Source organism: Castanea sativa, chromosome 11, assembly GCF_040712315.1.
Source record: "Castanea sativa cultivar Marrone di Chiusa Pesio chromosome 11, ASM4071231v1".
NCBI lineage: Eukaryota > Viridiplantae > Streptophyta > Magnoliopsida > Fagales > Fagaceae > Castanea > Castanea sativa.
This window is the reverse complement of record NC_134023.1, coordinates 15,592,401-15,619,455: the sequence shown is the minus strand read 5'-3', so window position 1 is coordinate 15,619,455 and position 27,055 is coordinate 15,592,401. Positions and strand designations below refer to the sequence as shown.

General features: G+C 32.9%; 4 protein-coding genes across 5 annotated transcripts; 2 read left to right on the top strand and 2 right to left on the bottom strand.

The window, feature by feature from the left end:
- Positions 1–1,646: 1,646 nt before the first annotated feature.
- On the bottom strand, positions 1,647–2,529 carry LOC142617884 (heavy metal-associated isoprenylated plant protein 16-like). Its single transcript, XM_075790866.1, has 3 exons — positions 2,358–2,529; positions 2,170–2,254; positions 1,647–2,076 (listed from the first exon to the last, which is right to left on the bottom strand). The coding sequence occupies exons 1-3, from the start codon at positions 2,361–2,363 to the stop codon at positions 1,769–1,771; spliced, it is 399 nt and encodes a 132-aa protein (XP_075646981.1). The 5' UTR covers positions 2,364–2,529; the 3' UTR covers positions 1,647–1,768.
- Positions 2,530–12,204: 9,675 nt separating this feature from the next.
- LOC142616140 (protein FAR1-RELATED SEQUENCE 5-like) lies at positions 12,205–14,852 on the top strand. The gene is made up of 3 exons (XM_075789019.1): positions 12,205–14,337; positions 14,435–14,521; positions 14,640–14,852. Exons 1-3 carry the CDS (start codon positions 12,205–12,207, stop codon positions 14,850–14,852), a joined length of 2,433 nt encoding a protein of 810 aa, XP_075645134.1.
- Positions 14,853–20,486: 5,634 nt separating this feature from the next.
- On the top strand, positions 20,487–24,673 carry LOC142615343 (zinc finger CCCH domain-containing protein 48-like). Of its 2 annotated transcripts, XM_075788093.1 has the most exons (8): positions 20,488–20,596; positions 21,189–21,789; positions 22,169–22,354; positions 22,471–22,572; positions 23,012–23,164; positions 23,700–23,879; positions 24,121–24,218; positions 24,300–24,673. In XM_075788093.1, the coding sequence occupies exons 2-8, from the start codon at positions 21,190–21,192 to the stop codon at positions 24,424–24,426; spliced, it is 1,446 nt and encodes a 481-aa protein (XP_075644208.1). In that variant the 5' UTR covers positions 20,488–20,596; position 21,189; the 3' UTR covers positions 24,427–24,673. The 2 variants fall into 2 exon arrangements, with proteins under 2 accessions (XP_075644207.1, XP_075644208.1); XM_075788092.1 differs by having other exon boundaries at positions 20,487–21,789.
- A 184-nt stretch (positions 24,674–24,857) lies between these two features.
- On the bottom strand, positions 24,858–25,997 carry LOC142618099 (heavy metal-associated isoprenylated plant protein 46-like). Its single transcript, XM_075791103.1, has 3 exons — positions 25,807–25,997; positions 25,606–25,690; positions 24,858–25,443 (listed from the first exon to the last, which is right to left on the bottom strand). The coding sequence occupies exons 1-3, from the start codon at positions 25,810–25,812 to the stop codon at positions 25,166–25,168; spliced, it is 369 nt and encodes a 122-aa protein (XP_075647218.1). The 5' UTR covers positions 25,813–25,997; the 3' UTR covers positions 24,858–25,165.
- Positions 25,998–27,055: the final 1,058 nt, after the last annotated feature.

Genomic DNA, 27,055 nt, shown 5'->3' with positions numbered 1-27,055 from the left:
TTATTTTTACTACTATTCAACTTATTTTTACTACTATTAATGGGTTCCATTGCACTTTTTTATATTATTCATGGGTCCCACTATATTATTTCGGCTAACTTTTACCTTTATCTATAATATTTTTAGCAGAAACTTTTAGTTTCAGCTAAATAAGTTGTTCCCAAACGGACCCTTAATCATTTAACTAACACTTCTAACACAATTACCTTTCATTTATAAATCCATATATGGGCTATTAGTATGTTTTTTCAAGCATCCAAAATAGAACAAATCTCACAAAGAATTTGACTGGATTAAATGAAAATGACAATTTCATCAGGGATATTTTATTTATAAGTTATTAGGTGTGTGTTAGGCTCCAACTTAAAAAGCTAGCTTATTTTACTATTGAGCTTATTTTTACTACTATTCATGGGCCCACTGCACTTTTTGGTACTATTCATGGGTCCTACTATACTATTCTAGTTAACTTTTACCTTTAACTACAGTACTTTCAGCAAAAAGTTTTTAGTTTCAGCAAAATAAATGAATCACAAACAGATCTCTAAGAAAATAAGCACTCTATGGTGTTGGGTCTTTTATGATGATGAATCCCTAATATGGCCATAACATAGCTTAGTTTCGTGTCAATCTTGAGAAATTGGCTTTTATTGAACTTTGTGAGCTTGAGTTAATCAATCTTGTTGACTGGCTTCATGAGCCGAGTTTAGCTGGTTTTGTGGACTGAATTATGTCAATTTTACGGCTATAATAATGGATTTTGGGCTTTGTCTATTTTTTGAGATAAGTATGATCAAAATCCAAAATTGTGCAAAAAATGTCCTACTTATAAAGAAGTCATTTATCTATAGTACTTTCTCTAAAAAGTTTTTCAGTTTCAGTAAAATAAGTGGGTCACAAACAAACCTCTAAGAAAAATAAGCACTATGTGGTGTTGGGTCTTTTATGATGATGAATCCCTAATATGGCCTTAACATGGCTTAGTTTTGTGTCAATCTTGAGAAATTGGCTTTTATTGAATTTTGTGAGCCACGGTTAATTAATCTTGTTGACTGGCTTCATGAGCCGAGTTTAGTTGGTTTTGTGGACTGAATTATGTCAATTTTACGACTATAATAATGGATTTTGGGCTTTGTCTATTTTTCGAGATAAGTATGATCAAAATCCAAAATTGTGTAAAAAATGTCCTACCTATAAAGAAGTTTTAAGAGATCTTTGATTTTATTTAGTAAATATCTTAGGATTGAATGACAATTGGATCTCCTTATCCTCGAGTTTTTTTTAGAGAGTTTCAACTTATGGCGTCTACTTCTAATGATACTTTTTATCATCAAACGAAGATACTAATTAGTTTTTGGTATAGGAGCGGATTGAACTCCAAATCTCTTATTCAACCATCAGAGACTTTATCAATTGAGTTAAGTGGAACCCCAGATCTCTTATCCCCAATTTATTAGATATTTTGAGGTCAACTTGGAGGTTTAATTAGAGGTCCATTTTCCACCAATTGCTCAATTTAGAGAATTTTCATTAATGCTATATTGAAGAAATGTATTTCAACAAAAAACCACATGCCCATTACATGAAAATAATCTCTTATACAGCACTCTTTCTTTATAATCAATCCACACTTTTCTATACTTAAGTGCTCTTACTTTTGATTCTTAAATCAAATTCAATCTCAGGAACCATATGTAGAATCTAAGTTATAGCACCTAAGAAAGAAACTCTACCTAAGTTTTAGCATCAAATAATTCTTGCACATAGGTCACATAATATTGCAAGAGTTCTGGTTGTAACCCGCGACTTCATATGCATAATATGGTGCACCAGGTTGATAATAATATGGTACACCGGCTTGATAAGTTGGCCAAACCATTGATTGTATTCCAGATTCACTAGGTTTGGTCTCTTGCTTTGCTTTTTCCCCCTCAGTACTGACTGGCGAGACACTCGTTAACTCAGCAAATCCAACTTTCTTCCTCAGCAAAGATGTCAAGATGACTGAATCAATGTTGTCCCCGACAACAACAATCTGACTGCTGTCCTCACCTTGTAGAGAGACTGATTCCACACCTTAAGAACCCAAAAGAAAAACAATCTGATCATTAGTTTTAAATTCCTAATCAATTTTAACAATGATCAGATAAAAGACATAAAAATGAGTACCTTGTAGACCAACTGCAATCTGCATGGCCTTGGACCGAGCATTCTTTTTGCCATTATTTAAGGTGACCCTGATCACTACCTTTTGCTGCAATAAAGTTTAGAAGTGTCAATTAATGACATAAAAATGCTTGGGAGTACAAAAGGAACAGAACTTGTAAATAATTGCTCAGCGTGATATTCATTTTTACCTTCATTTTCCTGGTGAGAGAGTTCAAATTCTTATCAGGGAGCTGCAGAGTGCTTTGTTTAGCTAGCTAATTCTGGGTGTTGTTGCTTAATGTCAGAAAGAAAAAAGAAAAGAAAAGGATATATTATCTTCGCCAGAGAGTTCAAAATCTTATCTGGGAGCAAAATGTGTTTAGGTAGCTAGTGTCGTAGCTTAACATATATAGGCGTAAGTTTAAGTTCACAGTTACACTAATTGTTTATCATGTCCAGAAAGTATGGTCAACTACTTAATGAAGCTTACACGCGGTTTCTTCATGAAACCCAAATAATTGAATGGTATGCCTGACTTACAGTTGACGAGTCAAATTCAAATATAAGGACTGCCATCATTTGTGGACTGTGAAGTTTGATCAAGATCAAACAAAATTTTGAAATGAATCCAGTTTAACCATGGACTGAATCCGGTATAAATAATATGTATAAGAAGAGCTATATTTTACACTTTGTACACCTTTTTTTGTTTTTTTCTTTTTACCAAAGAAAAAAAAAGTTAACTCATGTCATTTTGAATAGTAACATTACAATTTTTTTTTTTTTTTTCAAGTTAGATTGTGATAGAGTTCTACTATGATAAGTTGTCACATCACATGATAATCCATTTTCTTTTTCTTTTTTTCATTTTCATTTGTTTGTCTTTTTAGAAAAATATTGACATACTTTTATACATTACAATAATTTTATCATATTTATTAATTATTGAAATTGCATTGAACTCTAACACCGTAATGAACATTTGAGGAACTGGTGAATGACTTTATAACTTTAAGTAGAAAAGTGTTACGTCTATAATGTTTTCATAATGAATTTTATATGACAAGTTATTATTTGTTTTAATTTAAACCCACCAATGAAATTATTTTTTTATCTACTAGTAACGATTAGCTAAAAAAAAATTGTTGTGAAAATATTATTAGACACAACATTTCTCTTTTAAGTATCATTCATAGTCTAACTAAGAGCAATGCTACTAATACAACTACTTTTGTTATACATCTGTCATAATTAATCTGCCAACCTTATGGAAAATTAAAGCAAAAGCACTTTTTCTTTTTTAATGTGAAAGTGATTAGTACTGTGATTAGACCTAAAGCAAAAGCACGTGATGATAGAAGGAAAATTAGTAGAAACTTCTCTATTATTAAATTTATCTTTGTAATGGAATGACGAGCATGAAATTTCAGTAGAAACTTCTTAGTTCTCTATTATTAAATTTATCTTTGTAGTAGAAACTTCTCTATTATTAAATTAGTCCAATAATTAGGAACATGACCTAATTATTGGAAGTGTTCCTACTTCCTACTTTCCTGCTAGGTAGTTCTTACTCGTTTGATTCATATCCTTTTTGAAACCAAACTTCTAAAACAACTTCTTCTTTTCTAAATGAAGGTTTAAAAAAAAAATAATAATAATTGTTTATTTCAAAGAATTGAAAAAATAATAATTTGTCCCAAATGAGTACTGTAGAAAAAAAATAGTTTATTTTTTTTGCTGCTGATAATAGGAAAACTTCATAAACTAAAAAACTAATATTCTTCTCAAAAAAATTATACATAACACAACAAGGCCTGAAATAAAAGCACATGATAAATTAGAGCTTTTCGGACATTAGAAAAACCTAAGGTTACTTGCCCATTTTGCAAGACCTTGGGTTGCTAGCCTTTAAGATCATAAACTCTTTTTTTTTTTGAGGTAAAAGATAGAAAATATTATTGATTTGAAAAATGATAAACTCTTCTTAAAGCCAAAGCCCCTGCTTTATGAAAGAGTGACTATGCTTTTACCAATCCTCCTCGAGCATTTCAATTCTCGAGTCACTATTGCTAGTGTTACATAGTTGCTCCCAATTTTGCATTACAATTTAGTTTAAGGGAAATGCTATGTTCCCAACTTTTTCACAATAAATCTTAAGTGACAGGTTATTATTAACTGTTATGGATGGGCAAAAAAGTAATTTAAGTTGTAGATTCAAATTAAAACCAATGACAACTTACCAACTATAATTTGTTGTGAAAATATTATGGATGTAGCACTTTCCTTTAGTTTCATCCTCCATCACAAGACTTAGACAATTATAATTTAAGTCAAATAAATTTAACAGCTACAATCAAAATGAGAGGATGGACCTAAACGAAAATATATACCATGATAACTTATCTTAATCACATATGATGAATATATTTAAATCAAGTTAGCTTATATAATCAAAATATTTTTTTCTCATCTAGTCAATTTGTAAATTATAAACTACCATTTAAATGATATTGATCACAAATAATATTCTCTAAACATTTTATATCAATCTAAAAAGAGTTCAAATCAGGATTTTTTGTTCAATAATAGTTTAGATCACAAGTAGCTACCATTTAAATGATTTTTTTGCTTATTTTTGGTAGCTTATTTGCATAATATGAGACAAAAAACTAAAAGCTAACTTATTTCGAAAGGAATGAAAGTTAAATTATTTGAAATAAAGCTAAAACAAAAAAGTAAAGGGGAACCATAAATTATAGATAATTTAAGCAAAAAATTAGCTTTTAATTATTAGTTGCCAAATGCACAATAATCAACTTAAATGATAAACATAATTTTCAATAACTAAACTTATATAAGTCAATATAAGAAAAGTATAAACTGAAAAAATATATCTTATTTTAATAGATGACAAGCACAATAAGGATCTCTTACTCTAGACAATGAAATCTGCAATTGTCCTTAAAAGTAAAGAAAAAAATTATTTATAGTTTTTATATATATATCTAATCCCCCAAATGCAGATTATCAACAACAAAAAATTCTCCTAATGCAAAATATATTTTTTTTTAAATTGTGATTACAAAAAAAAAAAAAATTATTGAAGAGTACTTAAAATTGGGGGAGGCGTGCTCCATAGCACCTCCTTCCCTCAGTCATTGAACAATATCGTTTCTATTATCATAAGTGGGTAAGAACAAATTTTCTAGCTCATGAAGATTCAAAAGAGCAAAAGAACTTAAATCTCTGGAAATCATTTTTTTTTCATTGTTTAATATTTAGTACCACAAAAAAGTAAGTCAATAGAAATTTTGTTCAATAATCAAATAACAATAAAGAAATAAGCTCACTAGAGTAAGTTTTTTTTTTTTTTTTTTTGGTCTTTTAAGAGTAGAAAACATTTCCAAGAACATTACCTACTCAATAGAACACCACAAAGAACTCTTCCAACGGGAAGTTATCTCCCTTCAACTCCTATCTTTCACTACGGACCAATTGATAATTATCATTAATAGGCTCATGATACATCATTGACCAACATTAATTGACCATTAGCCTTATCAAATGACATTTTTTTTATTCAAATAAGTAGCTTTGCCACTTAATTTATTACACCCCAAATTTAGGGAATGCTTTCCCAATAGGTTCCAAAATGGCCCAAAAATTTGGAATATATTTTCTCATTTGAGGGTTTTTTTTTCCTATGAATGAAAGTTTTTTATACATATAATTATTTAAAATTTCAATAAATATTAATGATTTTCATGTGATCTGAATGACAAAAAAATAAAACTCTAACCCATTTTCCAAGTTGTAACTAAATACAAGAAAATAAATATGTTTTCTAGAAAATGTTTATCAAAAAATGTTTTCCATTAAAAAATACATATAATCTTTCCATTAGGAGAAAAAGTTGTACTACTAAAAACCCTACGAATGGATAATTAGCACGTAGCCATTGCCTATTAGTAAGTATGCAAATTTTTTTAACTAGAAAAAGTTAACAAAGAAAGTAATGTTTGTTTAGAGAGAGAAAATTTTTCTTCGAGTGAGAAAGAGATTGCCAAAATAAAATCTAAATTGGTTACCTTAGTGGAACCCATAGTTTTATCAACATTATCTCATTTTTCTCTATTCCATTACTATCTAGAATAAACAGACATAAGCAAATGCTTCAAATAGAAATGGCTTTATAAATTTAATTGAAAAAAATAAAGTTTTAGAATTTAATTTAAAAGAGGATACAAATCCTATGAGAGCATTTTATATGTAGATTCCCACCATTCTTTTTATCGGTCTTGAAAGTTGTTGGGATAAAGGGCCCAAAAATGGATATTGGGTCATGGGCCGTGTCCGAGGACAGGTAGACATTAACGAGGACATACCAATTAGTGGGCTATGGGGTAAGTCTGGCTGTAGAGGGAGGGGAATGTAGTCCAATGAGAGTACACCTCCTCGGTTAAGTAGAGTGAAGGTCAAGGGTCTAACCTGCCATCAAGAACAACATGCCAGACAATTATACTAGTAAGGATAAGCATCAAAAGGGAATGAGACAAAGGAAAGCTGACAAATAACTAGGAGAAAGTTGCTACCTTCACATCAAATGCTTTGTAGCTAACTCTCTAGCCGCATTAATGTGGAGGTGATACATAAATAGTAACATTCAGTCTTACAGCTACCACAAAGGCTTCAAGACGGTGTTGATGAGATAAGGATCAAAACCAGCAACTTGATTTACACGTGGAGGGCTGAAATGAAGTAAAGAAGGGAAATATAAAGAAGAAAAATCTCATTACAAGGGAATCATCTGAGAATCTGGAGAACAAACACTGTAGCCACAAGAACCGTAATTGTACTTAAGTTCAAGACAGATATATATATATATATATATATATATATATATATATATATAAGAACTACTCTCCTCGAACTTTGCCGAGGAAGATATTCCTTGCATAAAACTTGTTTATTTTCGCTTTCCAGTCATCTTTAACCTACTGTGATTGTTGTCCAACTCATTGAAGTCTAGTTTCTAGCCCATTCTCTACAAATTCATTGTGTTGGGCTCTTTGGGCCTTATTCCTTTTACTTTTTGGGGCTTAGGAACCAAATCGTGCTCTTACAAAAGCGATTCATGGGAGTAATTTAAAAGTAGAGTTATCAAATACGTACGTGTTATAGACAAAAACTACTTTCTTATGCAATTAAAATTCAAGAAGTAGCTTATAAGTTGGATCCAAATGGTGAAGTATATGAAACTTTTTCAACTTTTTTGTGGAGGTGAGATATTTAGGCTAATTTTAGTCTAGACAAAAATTTAGACTACCTTTTATCTGTCCAGTAAAACTAGTATTAAAATGCCCTACAAATAGTTGGGTATTGTTTTCTTTTAAAAGGCAAGCACGTGGTTCTCTTTTATGAAAGCCAATGAATGGATTGTTGTGTTTTTTGGACTACCCATAGGGGCATGGGCTTTCTTTGGTTCTTCCTCTTTAGTTGACCTAATCATGACTGTGTCTAAATATGAGGATTATAGTCATTTTATGTAAGGATTATCTAATTTTCAAACCCCGCCTACACAAACAAATAAAAATTAACTGATTTTTTTTTTTGATATACAATGAACAATCATTATAAAGCGACCACCATAAATTGAAATTTTATTTTAGCATCATAAGTCATACTAGGATGAACTTTCTATTCCCATGAAGAAAAGTTAAAGGTTTGAAGTAAACCTTTAACCTTTATAGCCCAAGCAAATGACCATTGAGATTACCTAGAAAGAGCTGGATCTCACCTTTTGAGCCTTTAAATTATTCTAGTTAAGTATTCTATCATAGAATAATTGCACCATAATAAATAGTGACAAACATTTCCCTCAAGGGTCCCTTATGTCAATATCGGTAGCGGTGGGTATGTTACGTTTCAAATTAAACAAAAAAGATTTTCTTTAAAATACAATTAGCTTTCATTTATAAATCCATACATGGGCTAGTAGTATGTTGGTTCAAGCATCCAAAATGGAACAAATCTCACAAATAATATGGTAGGATTCAATGAAAATGAAAATTTCATTAGACAACAAAAAATAAGCACTCTATGGTGTTGGGTCCCTTATGATGATGAATCCCTAATATGGCCTTAACTTGGCCTAGTTTTGTGTCAATCTTGAGAAATTGGATTGTATTTGACTTTGTGGGGCTGAGTTGACCACTCTTGTTGGCTGGCCTCATGAACTCGATGGGTTTTTGGCTAAACTTCGTGAGCTTGAGTTTAGCTGATTTTGTGAACTTTTGTCAATTTTGTGGCTAAAATAATGGGTTTTGGGCTTCGTCTATTTTTTATGATAAGTATGATCAAAACCCCCAAAGATGTGCAAAAAATGCCCTATCCATAAAGTATGAAGTTTGAAGAGATCTTTAATTTTATTTAGTAAATAACTTTCGATTGAATGATTTGGAACTCCTTATCCCCGCTTTATTAGATATTTTGAGGTCGACTTGGAGGCTTAATTAGAGGTCCATTTTTTCAGCAATTGCTCATTTTACAGAATCTTCGTTAATGCTATATTGAAGAAATGTATTTCAACAAAAAACCACATGCCCATTACATGAAAATAATCTCTTATACAGCACTCGGTCACATAATATTGCAAGAGTTCTGGTTGTAACCCGCGACTTCATATGCATAATATGGCGCACCGGGTTGATAATAATATGGTACACCAGCTTGATAAGTTGGCCAAACCATTGATTGTATTCCAGATTCACTGGGTTTGGTCTCTTGCTTTGGTTTTTCCCCCACAGTACTGACTGGCGAGACACTCGTTAACTCAGCAAATCCAACTTTCTTCCTCAGCAAAGACGTCAAGATGACTGAATCAATGTTGTCTCCGACAACAACAATCTGACTGCTGTCCTCACCTTGTAGAGAGACTGATTCCACACCTTAAGAACCCAAAAGAAAAACAATCTGATCATTAGTTTTAAATTCCTAATCAGTTTTAACAATGATCAGAATAAAAGACAAAATAAAATGAGTAACTTGTAGACCAACTGCAATCTGCATGGCCTTGGACCGAGCATTCTTTTTGCCATTATTTAAGGTGACCCTGATCACTACCTTTTGCTACAATAAAGTTTAGAAGTGTCAATTAATGACATAAAAATGCTTGGAAGTACATAAGGAGCAGAACTTGTTAATAATTGTTCAGCATGGTATTCATCATTACCTTCATTTTCTTGGTGTGAGAGTTCAAATTCTTATCAGGGAGCTGCAGTTTGCTTTGTTGAGCTAGCTAATTCTGGGTGTAGTTGCTTAATGTCAGAAAGAAACAAAAAGAAAGGGATATATTATCTTCGCACGAGAGTTCAAATAATGCAATTCTCAAAAGATCTCCAAATAATAATCTTCCAACATCAAAAGAAAAATAAACTAAATCCCTTAATACTAAAAGTCTACACAAGTGATAATTTTAAATATAAAAGTTCAAATCTTATTCCAATGATTACTAAACTTTACTCATACACACATCCCAACAGAAGCCCAATATACATGCTACTCTTCCTGATCAGAATCTGAAAGGAGAAAGAGGGGGGGGGGGGGACACAAATCCTCTCCATTTCCCTTTGAAATGGAGAGGCTCCAGTACACGGTGAGGATTTCTCCCAAAATCATCCACGCTCAAAAATCATCCACGTCATTTAAAATGTTAACACCACACACTTAACTAGAGTTCAACTCAACCAGCCAAAATAAACTCAAGTTAACTGGGGTTAAACTCAACCGGACAAAAAAAACCTTTTTGGAGGGAAATGGAGAAACAGAGGTGATGTACATCAGTGCAGTGGAAAACAAAAAAAACATTTTAGAGGGAAAAGTGAAACAGAGTTAGCCCATAGCTTCACAGATTTTAACCAAAAAAAAAAAGAGCTTCACCGGATCCTCATAGAAGTACATACGTGCACTGGAAATGGAGAAACAAAGGTAGATACATCAGTGCACTGGAAAACAAAAAAAAAAACCTTTTAGAGGGAAAAGTGAAACAGAGATAGCCCACGTTCAAAACTTCACAAATTTTAACCAAAAAAAAAAAGCTTCACCAGATCCTCACAGAAACATATCTGTGCACTGGAAAACAAAAAAAACAAAAAAAAAAAACCATTTAGAGGGAAATGTGAAACAGAGGTAGCCCACATTCAAAGCTTCACAGATTTTAACCCAAAAAAAAAAAAGCTTCATAGAAGGTTTAGAGAAGACATCTCTGTTTCTATCTTGCCAAACAGAGGTATATCAGTAACTTGTTTATGCTTATCTTATTTGATGTTTGATAATTTTTCTGCATTTATATTGTTGCCTTGGTGAGTTTATATGGTTGTTTTGGTGGTTAATGATTGAATCTTTATAATGGCCGGATGATTCTAGGAGTATTTTTAATTTTTTGAGATAAAGATTGAATCTTTTTTTTTTATATAGATAAAGATTGAATCTTTGTTAGTACACACAGAGAAACAAGCTTACGTGGGCCTAACATAAGAAAATGAACATTGAAAATTTCTTGAACATATTGTTGTTTTGATGGCCACCAATAAGATTGAACATTGAAATTTCTGTTTAGACCCCAATGTGAATTAATGAGCAAAATTATCAAATTATATTGGTGAAGTGTGGGTTGCTGGCTTGCTGCTGAATGATTTAAATTGAAATTGAAATTGATGGAGAAGCATCTTTAATGGGGTTTACTTGGAAAGTCTTTTGCCTAAGTCGGCAAGAAAAGAGGTAGTATTTGATTTAACAATAGGAAAAAAAAAGTGTATATGTATACAAAAGCCAAGTAAAAAAAAAAAAATATATATATATAAGGACAACTAAGCTCTTTAGGCTTTGGACTTGGGACAATCCCATAACCATAAGCATGGTACGTAACTTCTGCAAGGAGTATCCCTCACTCCAGGTTCTATGTATTTTTATCCACAAGGTAGTAGACTTGTAGTAGAGTCAATAGAAGGACTTAACAGATATGATCTAACGTGGTAATATCCTACTATTTTCATTTTAAATGAAACAAAATTAACCATGGTACCTAAATATTATAAAATTCACAAAATTATTCTTTAAATATACATATATAAGAATGTTATTTTGAGTAGAAATTGTTATTTTAAGATTCCACTCAGACGATTAATTTTTCACTATAGTTAAGCAATTAACAAATCAATAAGTAATATAAAAAGCACAATTAAGCATGACATAACATTTGGTGACAAAGTGAAAAATCAAAGAAGAATATCTTTAATGGAGAAACCACTTTGGAAAGTAGATTAGGAAAGTATAAACTAAAAAACTAACTAGATTTTCAAACGGATAAAATTACATCAATAAATTTGAATTTATTACCATAAAATGTTATGGAATGGATCGACACTATAATCCTTGCACACATGATCCTAATTCATAGTGTAAACGATAAGTTTAGGGGCACAATTTAAAATATATATATATATATATATATTTCCATAGCTGTTAATATAGTCTATTATAATTGGTTCATAAGAAAATAGTATCAATGATGAGTTTATGTGAAATTAAAAAATGATTACTTGTACGCTTAATGTGGATTATGGACATATATAGAGAGGTGATCAAAAGGATACTGTTGTGGTGTTGATCACAAGGTTTAGATATTTCAATTAATAAATTTCTCTTTTGAAAAAAAAATCTCATAATAAATAAGTTCTTTAATCATAATAAGAAGATTCCTTTATAATGATTCTTGATGGCATATTATGGATGCAAGATTTTAAAGAACATGTTTATTACTATCATGTTTAAATTGGCTAGCCTTTGAGTGAGTTGAGTTGAAATCATGCTTGGCCATCTTGAATTTTTATGTTTAGTAACAAAGATATATACCATTTCTCTCATATGAGGTACATCCTCATTAGTATGTTGATCATTCATTACATCCTCATTTTTTTTTTACATCTCTATTTTGAAAAAAAAATGATAGGTGAAAGAAGATAATAAATTTAAGTTCAATTTTTTGTAGGGATAATGATGGGAATACATGTTCCTTCTAATGTGCCCATGGAATCTACCCCATTTAAAGGGATGGAGTTTGAAGCGAATGAGATTGCATATGGTTTTTATAATGAATATGGCAGAAAGGCTGGTTTTAGTATTAGAAAAGAGTATGTAAATAAATGTAAAAAGACTGGAGTGGTTACTTCAAGGAGATTTGTGTGCGCGAAGGAGAGAGTTCGAGGCAAAGACAAGAGAGATCAGAATGTAAAGAATCCCCGAGCAGAAACAAGATGTGGTTGTGAAGCATGTTTGGTTATTGTACTTAATCGAGATAGTAAAAAATATGTGGTGAGTGAATTTATTGCTGAGCATAACCACTATCTCCACCTTCCATCAACTGTGCACATGATGCCATCACAACGAAAAGTGGCTGCAACTCATGCTATTGAAATTGATTTGGCACATGAATCGGGATTAGGATTAAAGCAATCTTATGAGCTTCTTAGTAAGCAAGTTGGTGGATATGATAATCTTGGTTTTACCAAGCAAGATCATAAAAACTACTTACGTACTAAGCAAGAGAGAGACATGGAGCATGGGGCAGCCGCTAGCTTGGGAAGATATTTTAGTCGTCAACTTAAGGAAAATCCTTCATATTATTTCGCTACTCAATTGGACTGTGAAGAGTTGATTACTAATATCTTTTGGGCCGATGCAAGAATGATCATTGACTATAGCCACTTCGATGATGTAATAACGTTTGATACAACGTATAGCATAAATAGAGATGCAAGGCCACTTGGAGTATTTTTGGGTCTCAATCACCATAGGGAAACTATTGTATTTGGAGGTGCACTTTTATATGATGAAACGATTGAATCTTTTGTATGGTTATTTGAGACCTTCTTAGAAGCAATGTCTGAAAAGAAGCCAGTCACTATTTTCATAGATCAAGATGCAGCAATGTCAGCTGCAATAAAAGTAGTCATGCCTAAGACATATCATGCATTGTGTAGTTGGCATATGTGGCAGAATGCTGAGAAACACTTGGGTCATTTACTAAAAACTGAGCCTCAATTTAACGCTGATTTCTTAGCGTGTATCTATGAGTATGACGGTGAAGATGAGTTTCTTAGAGTTTGGAATGAAATGCTAGATAAGTACGATATTCGTGAAAATAAATGGCTAATTGATCTATTTAAATTGAAGGAAAAATGGGCCCAAGCATATGTTAAGAGAACTTTTACTGCAGGAATGAAGACAACCCAGCTTAGTGAGAGTTTCAATGCTGACTTGAAGGATTGCTTGCGTACTGATCTCAATATAGTAGAGTTTTTCACTCATTTTGAAACAGTTGTCAATCAAAAGCGGGATAAGGAGTTAGAAGCAGAATACAACTCTAGACAGAAATTTCCAAGATTAACGCTCAAAAGCTCTCCTATGCTTAACCAAGTAGCAACAGTGTACACGCCTAAGTTGTTTGATTTCTTTCAGACAGAAGTTGAAGAGGTAATGGCACTTTCCATCCTAGAACGCAATGTGAGTCAAACACATAGTTATGTGGTTGGAGTTTTCAATCAAAATGGAAAATATGAGGTCATGTGGAATCCATTAGATGAGACTCTATCTTGTAGTTGCAAAAAGTTTGAGTCATTTGGTATTTTATGTAGGCATGGTTTGAAAGTTCTTGATGTATTGGATATCAAGTTGATTCCTAATAGATATATCATGAAGAGGTGGAGAAGAGATGCAAAACATGGAAGCGGAAAAAATTGCACAACACATAACATTAAGCCGGATACTCGACTGGAATATGTAGATCGGTATCGAGATTTATGTCCAAAATATATTCAATTGGTGAATGAGGCATGTGAAACTAAAGAAGGCCATAATATTCTAAGCTTAGCAATTGCAGATTTGAAAAAAAATCTTTGTGACTTTAGGAATTGCAAAGCTAATGTGGAAGAAGACATCATTAGGCCTTCCACTGATTTTGCAGACCAAGAAGATCAATTATGTGCTTCGATTACGATTGTACCAAAAGGGATAAAGAAAAGAGAGGTTTATCGTAATAAAAAGCGTAGGACGAAATCATGGATAGAAAAGATGAGGAAACCAAAGGAAGGCACATCAAAGAAGCAAACAAAGAAAAGAAAAGTGCAGGAGGTAATCTTCAATTATCCTTATTTTCACCATTCTATTTTATTTTTACACATTAATATAGTATGCTATTATAGTTGCTAAACTAGTACAATTTTTACAGGAAATATATGCACATGACATCGTGGCACAAAAGAAAACTGAGGATATATCTTCTGGAAATATTACTAGTTTTACACAACTTTTAATGGTAAAGATATTTACAATTATATATTTTATTTTGATATTAATAATAGTTTAGATGCATGCTTTGATAATTTTAATGCTAAGCTTGTGATATGTGTAATGTGTAATTGGATTTTTTGTAGTCGGCTTCTACAAGTTCTGCAGCACATCAGGGAGGCTCATCAGCAAGTGTTGCATTAGCATCACATTTAAAGAGTACATCAAGTGTTGTAGGCTCCAACGACAAAATTAATGGTGCAGGAGGTCTCTTGACTCAAGGAAGTGTTGCAAGTGGAGGTCCCTTGACTCAAGAAAGTATTACAAATGGATGGAATTCGATGGTTCATAATCTATGATACATGTTGAGATTAAGTACTCTTGTTTTGTAATTTTCCTAGTTTAGGACTGGAGTTTTGATGGTCCAAAACTTAGTCACATTCAAATGTTTAGATTTTTTATTATTTGGAAAGAATACTTAATTTGCATGTCTAATGTATCTTTGCAAGGTGTTAAATTCTGCATAATTATTTGTTGCTGCAGAAATTGTTACTGTTTCTGCATAATTTCTGCATAAATACTGTTACTGTTACTGCATAATTACTGTTACTGTTACTGCATAATTAATGTTACTGTTACTGCATAATTACTGTTATTGTTACTGCATAATTAATGTTACTGTTACTGCATAATTAATGTTACTGTTACTGCATAATTACTGTTACTGTTACTGCATAATTAATGTTACTGTTACTGCATAATTAATGTTACTATTACTGCATAATTAATGTTACTGTTACTGCATAATTACTGTTAATGCTATTGCATAATTATTGTTACTGCATAGGTCTGGTATTGCACATTCTGCATAATTATGTTTTTCTGCATAATTATTATGCTAGGCAAGAGTTGTTTTTATATATAAGTGTTGCTGTTTGGAGAAAAAATTTATATAAATAAGCCTAGTTTTGAGCTGTATGCATGTTAATTGGTGTGTCCATTTTTCTTTTGCATGCGTTTTACAATCCTTATCTACATGAGTTTTATAATCCTTTTCCTTTCCTTATAAGCATTCCATGTAACCAACTAACTACACACCTTGGCCCAACCAACAATTTATCTAGACTGTACACTCCCATGCACCCACATGCAGGCACACAAGCACACCCCAGCAGCTATACCCGCACCATCTGTGCACACCCACACACAGAGTCCCCTACACACCCTTACACACACAACAGCTTTACCTGCACCACCTGTGCACACCCTTACACACACAATTGTCACACCTACACACACCCCAGCAGCTTTACCCGCACCACCTGTGCAGCACACCCTTACACCTACTTATAAATATCTACAAATATTAATAGCCCACAACTGTCACAATCTTTATTTACAAAAATCTGTAAATATCCACATTCCACCTATCACAAACCTTACAATCAAAATTCAATCATTACAATAACAACTGTCACAATCCTTACAATCAAAATTCAATCCTTACAATCCTCACAATCAAAATTCAATCCTTACAATCCTTACAATAACAACTATCACAATCCTTACAATCAAAATTCAATCCAAGAGTAGACAATAAGAGAATTTAATAAAAAAAATGAACAAATTTTATTAAAATGTACACTTTGAACTTGAATACTACTTTGGAACTTGAATACTACTTTTGAAGACTCTAGGCCATTATGTGCAGGGCATGGTGCAGCTGATGCACTGTGAAGCTGTGCATAGCATTCTTCATTCAGTTGACATCTTTCCTTCTTCATCGAGTTTCCCTACCCCTCTTGTCTTTAAGTGTCCATTTTCTGGCTTGCAATCAATTGTTACTTGAAGCCCTGCACCATGATACACAAAATTATTGTTACTTGTTTTTCAATATTGTTTGTATATGGCATCATTAATCATATGCAAGAAAAAAGAACAATGCACCCATCACTTTGTCCATATTGTCCATAATTTTTACCCTAAACAGAATATGGGACCAAGATTAGCAAATAGTAGCATTTCAAGTCAAAGCATGCCAACATTATTTCAAGTCAAGGCATGACAAATAGTAGCTCATCATACTGTCATACACATGAAAAAAAAACAGATCAAGAAATACTCCAATTTGGACAAAAAAAAAATCCTAACTTTTGAGGAATTCATTTCCCCACACCTTTTACACATACAAAACCAATCCAATACAATAGTACCTCTCTTTTGGAGATTGTCAGTAGATAAAATCATCCTAGAGCAACAGCCCAAGAAAAGAAGACAACCTTAGGCAGGAACTTAGATTGCCACTCCAATTTCAAATGGAATGACATGCTATCAGGTGCGGATAGGGGTTGATAATAACTCATGATCTCTACAATGACAGATCTTATAGTCACATGGTTTTCAAAAAGTAAACAGATTCATACCCAAAAAAAATGCAAAAAATACATTATAGTTTCCATAAAAACAAATATAACAGTAAAAATAACTACTTTAAAAAGCCTCACAATTTATCAATGAAGCTCAGTTAACAGAATTAAATCAGTTAAACACAAATATTCACAAAATATTTATTTTCTCGGAAATTCCAAATCTAAGATTCAATCACATAATTCGTTAATCTCTTTTTCTTTTTTCTTTTCTTTTTTCCCCAAAACTTTCTTAGCAAGCAAACGATGAACAAATAAATAGTATAAATAGAAATTCTAGTAACCTAGAAATGACAGCCAATGAAACAGAATTATTTCATTTTAAGGACAAAAAATCAAAACGCAAAACATTTCCCGACAAGGAAAAAGCATATGAACGACAGAGAAAACGTTGGACCAACAAAGAAGTAGATCTGATAAATAAAAAAGAAAAAGAAAAAAAAAAAGACATATCGGAGAGAGGAGAGAGAATCTGACCGTCGCCATCCTTGTCGAACAAACTGAAGGCCTCCTTGAACTCAGAGATCTGGTCGTCGGTGAGTTGGTCTGCCATTGCTGTTTTCTCCTTCGACCAAAATCTCTTTCTCTGTCTCTCAATCTCATTTCCCTCCATAGATCACCTTCTCTCTTTCCCGATTTTCTCTAAACCCAAACCCTAACCCTAACCTTCTCTCTACACCCGATTCTCTCCAAACCCCAACCCTTACTCTCTCTCTGATCTGGGTCTAAAAAGGATGCGTGTATGGGTGTCAGGATCTCTGGTGAGCTAAGGTTTTTTCTTTGTTTTTGCTGATGGGTTTGAGAGGTTGAGAGAGTTTGAACTTGGAAATTTGAGATTTGAGAGGGAGAGTTTGAACGGCTGGTGAGAGTTTAACTTGAGTTTATTTTGTCTGGTTGAGTTGAACTCCAGTTAAATGTGTGGTGTTAACATTTTAAATGACGTGGATGATTTTTGAGTGTGGATGATTTTGGGAGAAATCCTCACCGTGTACTGGAGCCTCTCCATTTCAAAGGGAAATGGAGAGGATCCGTTTCCGGGGGGACATATCCTAGTGAGAATTAGGGTCCAATTTATTAAAACTCAATATAATGACATATCACTTTATTTTCTGAGGATCCCTGAGGTCTATATTTGCTTTTTCTCTATTTCTTTACTATTCTCTAGCAATTTATTTTACAATATATATATATTTGTATGTATGAATATGTACGTATTGTAGGATCCATGTTTTGTGTAAAACTTGGATCGTAATCAGCCCAATATAACTATAGTGAACCAAGCCCAGTCCACCAACCAACAAATATAATTCTTTGGAGGCCTAGGAATCTCGTTTCTACCTGGGCCTAGGTACTATCCAAAATAAGAACCCACACACCCTAATCGAGACTCGTGTGTAAGTGAGAAAAGTGTTTTTTTTTTTTTTATAAATAAAAACCAAAAGCCAAATGCAGTATTTCTGGTTTTTGTTCTTAAAACATGTATTCAAAACAGGTGTCAAACAGTGGCATAAGTGAAAATAAGTTTTTTTTTCTTCCTAAATTAAGATTCAAAAAATGGAACCCCATTTTCATAATTGAAAACAAAATACAAAATTTTGGGGTACCAACTAAACACATTCCCAAATCTCCATGATTTAAAATGTAATTTAATTTCATTTAATTTTATCCAAACGGAAAAGTTAGGCTGATATGCCTATTTTCTAATTAACAAATCTTCCAATTTGATTCTTAAACAAAAAAAAAAAAAAAAAAAGAAGTACAAACTACAAGTTTTCCCATTAAAAAAAAAATACAAACTACAAATATATAAGATGCTAAAATACAAACATGTGATATACTAGTTGTAAACTTTTTTTTTTTAAAGAACTAGTTGTGATTTTTTGTTTTGAGAGAGAGTTTCAACCTATAGCATCCTCTGCCGATGTTAGCTTTTTATCATTAGACCAAGCCACCAATCAGTTTTTGGTGTAAGCAGGGATTGAATTCCAAATCTTTTATTTAACTATCTAAGAGACTTTACCAGTTGAACTAACTGAAACCCACAACTAGTTGTGCACTTGATTATGTTATGCAAAGGTAAAAATGTGATATGCTTTGGGCATAACTTTTGTCCCTCAAACTTGGAATTTTTCTTAGGGAGCCAACCTGTAAATTTATGAGAAAAAAATTAAAACATAAAAAAAAAACTCATATGATATTATAGTATATACATATTATATCACATTATTTAACATATAACAAAAATATTTATGCTTCGGTTTAATGAGTAATGTATGGCATGAGTGATGAGACTACGAGAATAGTAAGAAAAAAAATTATGCATTAATCATTTATATAAACTTACATATTTTAAAGAAAATATAGCTAAAACATGTTAGGATAAAAAATTAGAAAAGATAAATCATCCAACTTGAGAGAGAGAGAGAGAGAGAGAGAGAGAGAGAGAGAGAGAGAGAGAGAGAGAGAGAGAGAGAGAGAGAGAGAGAGAGAGAGAGAGAGAGAGAGTTTTAATGAGCAATACTACAGTCATAACCTATTTTACAACATCTTTACAAACTGTTAACGTGATTAACTTCATATTAATTTTCACCTAAATCTACTATTAATATTACTTTTTTATTTACTAATAACTGCTTACGTCAACTGTTGGTAAAAAATTTGTTTATTTAACATTATTCTTTTTTAAATTATGAGTAACACTAAACTACAAATAGGGGTGGCAATTCGTGTTCGCGTGTCGGGTTCGTGTCGTGTCAAATCATGAGTATTCGACTACATAGGTCAACACTAACCCAACCTGTTTATTAAACGGGTCAAGATTTCTCAACCCTAACACGACCCATTTATTAAACGGGTTAGTCGTGTCGACCTGTTTATTAGATTTTATCAAAATGAAAAATAAAAATTAATGAAAAAACAAACAAATAAATATTTTTAATATAAAATTCAGAACTAACGAATAACTGCATCACAAATAATCATTCAAAATTAAAGCATATCCCAATATCACAAATAATCAATCACAATATGTCAAAGAAAATAAATCACAATAACTAATAAGTTTATATACCTAGAGTTTGAAGGGTATATTGGTAAAATATCATTTAATTAAACGGGTCAGACGGGTCAAACAGGTTCTATGTGTTCAACACTAACCCAACCCATTTATTAAACGGGTTAGTCGTGTCAACCCGAATATGACACGAACCCGTTAAGTCTCAACCCATAACCTGCTAATTTCGTGTCGTGTCGTGTCGGGTTCGCGGGTCGTGTCAAATTTTGCCACCCCTAACTACAAATATACAATACGTACGTGTATTACATCATGAAAGAAATTCAAATACATGATCGAATCAAACAGTATGCATAAACAATATCAACATTTCAGAATTTAAATTTTATCCTATATCTGTGGATTTTTCCCCTATATTTTAAATTTTCGAACGGTCGGAAGTGCAAACTTATTTAAATTTTCCAATTAATACCAACGGTCGGCAGGGCAACCTTATTTTCATTATAAATAGACACCGCCACTCTTACTTTTCAGTACACTTCGTATACTCTCTCTCTCTCTCTCGCAAAATTCAAACCCTAATTTTCTCTGTTTCCCATCGGCGATTTGAGATTGTTTCTGATTGAACGAAGATCTCGGCGGCTTGATTTTCAAAGTCTCTCAGGTTTGCTATTGCAATTAGATTTAGATTTAGATTTAGAATTAGAATTTCTTTAGCTATGATCGCACCGACTTTTGTAATGATCGAATCTCTTCTCAGCCTTAGACAATGTTACCAAAGTAATCTACTTTCTCTAGGGTTTTCCCATGGATCGGCGATTAGGTTTTGGAAGTTTGTATTTTGTTATGTATTTGATAACGGATTTTGGAATAATTGGATTGTTTTTTCTATAAGCTGTTATTGTTTGAAAGCCTCATTCGTTGAATTTCAAGATTCTTCTCTAGGGTTTCTTTAGGGTTCCTAGAAAAATTCATGTTTCTTTGGAATTGATCTGGCAGAACAGAGAATTTAACATCCATGATGGGTTAGCAAGGATTTTCATGTCTTTTTAGTAGGGTTTCTGATTTGGCGGAACAGAGAATTTAAAATCCATCATGGGTTAGCAAGGATTTTCTTGATTTCAGTAGGGTTTTTTCATTTGGAATTGGATCTTCTTCAATGGAAGAAAGAGAGTGGTTTTTGTTTTTGGCTACTTCACTTTGTGGAACGCTTTATTCATTGGTTTCCTATTCCTATTATTTGTGGGTGTTTATAGTATGGAGATTAAAACTGCAAGAAGAGGGCCACAGGGAAAAGAATGTTCTGTTTTTGATCGATTAGGAGCAGGACGAGGAGGACATTTAAACAACAGCAGCAACAAGATTTGCAAATTTTGGCTCAGTGGTAGATGCCTTAAAAACCCATGTAGGTTTGCCCATTCAGAAACACCTGATGTGTCCACCATTCACCATCCCAGGCAGACTCCTTACTACCCTCACTCCAGCAACGCTTTAGTTTCAAATACGTGGCGAAGGGCTCCTAGGAACTCACAAAATGTTCAGGAGAAGGTTGTTAACCGCAAGTCTTCCGAAAATGTTCCTGGGAAGTCTGAATCAGACTTGGAAGATATTAAAAAGAAATCACCAGAAAGCGTTTTTGAGAGTTCTTCAGAATGTTCTGTTGTTGAAAATGATTCTAATCTGGAGAATGTGGTTGAAGAAAAGCCTCTGGAGCATGTTCCTAAGAAATCCGCAGAAAGGGTTTGTGAGTTCTGGGTGCAAGGGACGTGTGTCTATGGTGATCAGTGCCCTTACCTACACTCATGGTTTCGTGGGGATAAGTTCAAAAGGTTGGCAGAGCTTCAAGGGCACAACAAGGTACCTATTTGTGTTTGATGAACTTTAATCTTCCATTTCCATTAAGATTTTGGTGTAAATTTTTTTTAATTTGGAATTTGATTTAATAATGAGACCTGAACTCAGTTTATGCCAAAGTTAAACTTGTCCTAGGCTAGCCTAACTAGTTGTTTCATCATTTGAATACTATTATAGCCCATTCATGATATCTAGATTATAGAAATTTGATTTGTTCCTGAATAAGAACATGGAGGATTATATGCTTCACTGCTATTTTACAATGGGATTCATAAATGACAATTGATAGAAGACCAAAAGATATTGTTGGTTTATAGAAATTATATCCTAGATAGAGCAAGTTGTTTTTTAAAAACCATATTTATGAGTTTTTTGATAACAGGCAGTCAACGGAATTGCACTTCCTCTAAGATGCAACAAGCTCTGTTCAGGTAGCAGTGACGGAACAATTTGGCTTTGGGACTGCCATACTGGTCAATGTGCTAATGTGATTAACCTTGGTGGCGAAGTTGGATCTGTTTGTAGTGAAGGCCCATTGCTCTTTGTTGGCATGCCAAATGTTGTGAAGGTGAGCTTAAAACCGAGTAATGTTTTGTTCCAATTTTTTGTTGCCACATTGATGCTTTTTTTTGGGTTGGTCAGTTCATGATGTGACCTCGATTTGGCATGTTGATGATGCTGCAGGTGTGGAATACTGAATCAGGTGCTGAATACAGTCTCAATGGACCTGTTGGGCAAGTCAATGCATTGGAATCTATTAATGATTTGCTTTTTGCTGGGGTAGAGGTAAGCCACTTTACTAATAGTTTAGAATTCTTGTGTTCTCTTACTAGCTTTTATTCTTTCTATTTTATTAAATTTGGGTAATGTTGAGTTCAGGGTGTTTCCCTTTTCAGATTTTTTTTAGTTGTTTGAGCAAGAACTTATCTCTTTATATTTAATGTACTTTGATATTGTGAGTCATATCCATAGCAGATGCTTGGGGTTGGTCAGTTGGTTATCATGCTTGTCTCACCCACTAGAGTTTCCCAGTTTAAACTGGGTGCTAAGACTCTACTGTCAAAGCCGTTTGCTTTTACTTATTAAAAGGGGGGTGGTGGGGAATGACCAATGTTAATGCTCGAGGTCTCACTAGATTTTGGTGTTGAGTGTTTCTTGTGTGTACATCACTTATATTCTAATTAAAGTTGGTCCAAAATTAATTTAGTATTACTCTTGATTGCAGGATGGTGTTATTTTGGCATGGAAAGGCACTTATGAAACTAACATTACATTTCAACTTGCTGCAACCCTTAAAGGCCACACGCATGGTATAACATCTTTAGTTGTTGGAGGAGGCAACAGGCTGTACTCAGGTTCCAAGGACCACACAATAAGGGTTAGTTTTTTCTCTTTAAGAATGTTTTTCCCCTGTTGTTGTATCTGTTATGTTGTGAATAGTTAGTATATGAAGAGAGCTTGATTATTTAAGATTGTTGGTTTTTTCTTCTCATTACTTGCTTCATCTATACTGGAAGGACTGTGGTTGGAGTGTTTCTCATTTAGACCTGGTGCTGACCTTTTGTTTTAGTGATTCTGTATTGTTCTTGATTGAAATTTTCCCTTTTCAAATCTTGCATTGAACCAAATGATGTACTCTCCCTCATGTATTTTGCAGGCAACAATAACATATCCTTGTTTTAGTGACTAAATTATTTATGTTAAATTGATTAAGTACTACACTGTAAAACTTAGCAATATATATCTTATGTGGTACTGATATGATCTGAATCTATTAACTATCCTTTTTTCTTTTTCTTTTTCGTTCTCTTAGTTTTCATTTTCTTTATATGTGCACAAGGACCATATATTTTGTTTTGATTTGTCAGAAAAATAATAATAATAATTAATTTCTGTTCTTATATTTTGTTCAGGTTTGGGATCATGAAAATTGGCAATGTATTATGACATTGAATGGGCATGATGATGTTGTGAAGTCTCTCATGTGCTGGGATAAGTATTTGTTCTCTGGTTCATTGGATTGCACGATAAAAGTTTGGGCTTCTACTGAGGATGGCAGCTTGGAAGTGATCTATACTCACAGTGAAGAACACGTAAGTTATTGAACCACAATTAGTTTCATTTACTTTCTTATTTTCTTCCCTTCTTAAGTAATTGAGTTGTGCTACAGTCGTTGAGCAGTGTTATTAATTGAATTGGTAATGGCAAAATTGTATTGTTATGTCAGAAACTTAATTGGTGTATTATTTTGTTGCAATGCCATGTTGTTGATGCTGTAGCCTTAGTTTTTCAAAAGTGTCAACTAATTGGATGGCATGATTTTTCATGGTACAGGGCATCCTTGCACTTTCTGGGATGACTGATCCCGATGTTAAACCAATCTTGTATTGCTCTTGTAGCGATAAATCTGTCCACCTCTATGAACTGCCAACGTGAGTACAATTTTCCCTTTGTGAAAAATCTTTCTTCTTTTCCCTCTTGGATTTGACTAATATTAGTGATTTATGTTTCAGATTCACTGACAGGGGCAGATTATTTGCAAAACAAGATGTCCAGACTCTTCAAATAGGTCCTGGGGGCCTCTTTTTTACTGGGGATCAGACTGGTTTGCTGACAGTGTATACATGGCTAGCAGACTAATGGCTGAGACGTGCCCAAGACTAGTAAAAGCATGGTTTTTATTAGTTTATAGCAAACAATGTACAGTATTTTGAGTACATTTTCCAATGTATAGTATTGCATATTTTGAGTAAATTTCCCAATGTACAGTATTTTGAGTTTAGAAATTCATGTTGTTATGAAAATTGGGGATAGAACAATGTAGTGTTATTATTACATAATGAAAATAAATAGCTATATATCCTAAGGCAAGGGTGAGGTTTTTCCATCTTGAATTCACTGTCTTAGCAGTTATTGTCTACTTACCCCTACGGGTGAACAAAGTTACAAAATAGTGGGATTTGATGATATTCAAATCTCCTTCTCCTCAATTTATTAGATGTTTTTGAGGTCTACTAGGAGGTTCAGAATTCCATTTTCTAGCCATTGCTCTGTTTAGAGAACTTTCGCAAATAATACTGAAGAAATGTATTTCAACAACAAACCTTATGCCATGTACCAGATCCTTATTTCTTATTAGATTACATGAATATAATTTCTTAGTCAATTACACTTTCTTTTACAAAATTTTTATCTTCTATTAAAGGGATAGACCATAGAAAGTCATTCCACACTTCTTACACTTAGTGCTCTACTTGTGATTTTTGAATTAAACTCAATGGCATGAATCGTATGTAAACTCTACCTATGTAGAATCTAAGTTATAGCATCTAAGAAACTCTACCTATGTTTCAGCCATTGAGAAAATTCATACACGTGATCACATAATAGTACAAGAGTTTTGGTTGTTATCTGGGACATCATATGTATAATAATATGGCACACTAGCTTGATAGGCTGGCCAAACCATTGATTGTATTCCGTTGTGTTTGGGATCTTGTTGTTTTTCCCCCTCATAACTGACTGGTGAGAGACTCATTAACTCAGCAGATCCAACTTTCTTCCTCAGCAAAGATGTCAAGTGGACTGAATCAATGTCATTCCCAACAACAACAATTTGACTGCTATCCTCACCTTGTAAAGATACTGATTCAACACCTTAAGCACCAAAAAGAAAGATCATTAATTTTAAATTCCTAAATGAAACTTTGTTGAGCTTAATTGAAGTAATTGGGAGAGTAAACAAGTACGTAAAGCGCATGTAAATTTGGTTCAATGTTAAAAATTGAAAGAAAGAAATTGAAAGAAAAAAATAATTACCTTGTACACCAACTACAATCTGCAGGGTCTTGGTCCGAGCATTCTTTTTGTCATTATTTAAGTTCACCCGGATCACTACCTTTTGCTGCGATAAAGTTAATAAGCGGCAGATAGTATTACATTACATATCATGATTGGAATTTGGAAGTTCATAAGGAACAGAACTTATAAACCCTTGTTGAGCATGGTATTCAACATTACCTTCATTTTCTTCGTCAGAGAGATCAAATTCTTATCAGGGAGGAGCAGGGTGATGTTTTAGATAGCTTATAATTTCTGGGTGTCGAAGCTTGATATGACAAACAAGCTGAAAGGGAGGGACATATATATAGGATTAAGTTTCCACTAATGATTGAGGTTAACAACATTTTGTTTGTCCTCTCTAGCTCACTAGAAAAGTTTTGGGCCTACTACTTCAGCGGCTTTCACATTCACACGGTTTCTTTATGAAACCCAAATGACGCGGGCAGCATAGGCTTTTTACTCGTAGTTGACCCCGGTCAAATATAAATAATTTTTTTTTAATAAAGATGACAACTTTATTTTAAAAACAAATATGCACAAAAAGTATAAGTTCTAGTTAACTTAACTGATAAAATCTCTAATAGTTAAATAAAATATTTAGAGTTCAATCTTCACCTACACAAAAAAAAACTAATTGTTATCTTGGTTTGATAATAAAAAGTTATCATTAAAAACAGATATTATCTAATAGACATAAATTCAAAAATGGGGGATTATCTTCCATTCCAATTCATGCCTCTTGTTGAGTAGAAGCATAACAGGATAATCATTTCACTTGAAATTTTATTTGATTATGATCAAATTTAAAATTGTAATTTTATTTTATTTCCTAGATATACCTTATTTTGGCACTACATATATCCTTAAGTATGTAATATATAATTTAAACTATAAAATGGATTCATTGTAAATAATAAGTATGATAAGGGTAAATTTTACACTTCCCGAATACTTTTTTATTTCTAATGAAAAAGTGACTATATCACATTGGATAGTATTAGGCAACATCGGAAAATAAATTTTATCATTTTAGATGATAGCCCATTTTCTCTTTTTTCTTTTTTAATTTTAATTTTTTTAGTTGTTATTCTGGGCAGATAATAACAAACTCTTATATGACAAGAATTTATAATATTTGTTAATAATTGAAGTTACATTGACCATATAAACCATAATAGACATTGGAGGTACCATTGAAGACTCCTATAATTTGGTGTATCTTCCATAGTTATTTACCAAAAAAAAAATCGTCCTTAGCCTAACCTTTTTTTATTTTATTTTTAGAAGCAAGTCTTTTGCCTAACTTAAGAGCAATACTACCAACAAATTTACTTTTATTAGACATCATCAAAATTAATCATGTAAAATGTTGTAACAACTTCTTGGTTAAGTAATCTGCCAACCTCACGAAAAATTAACTCAAAAG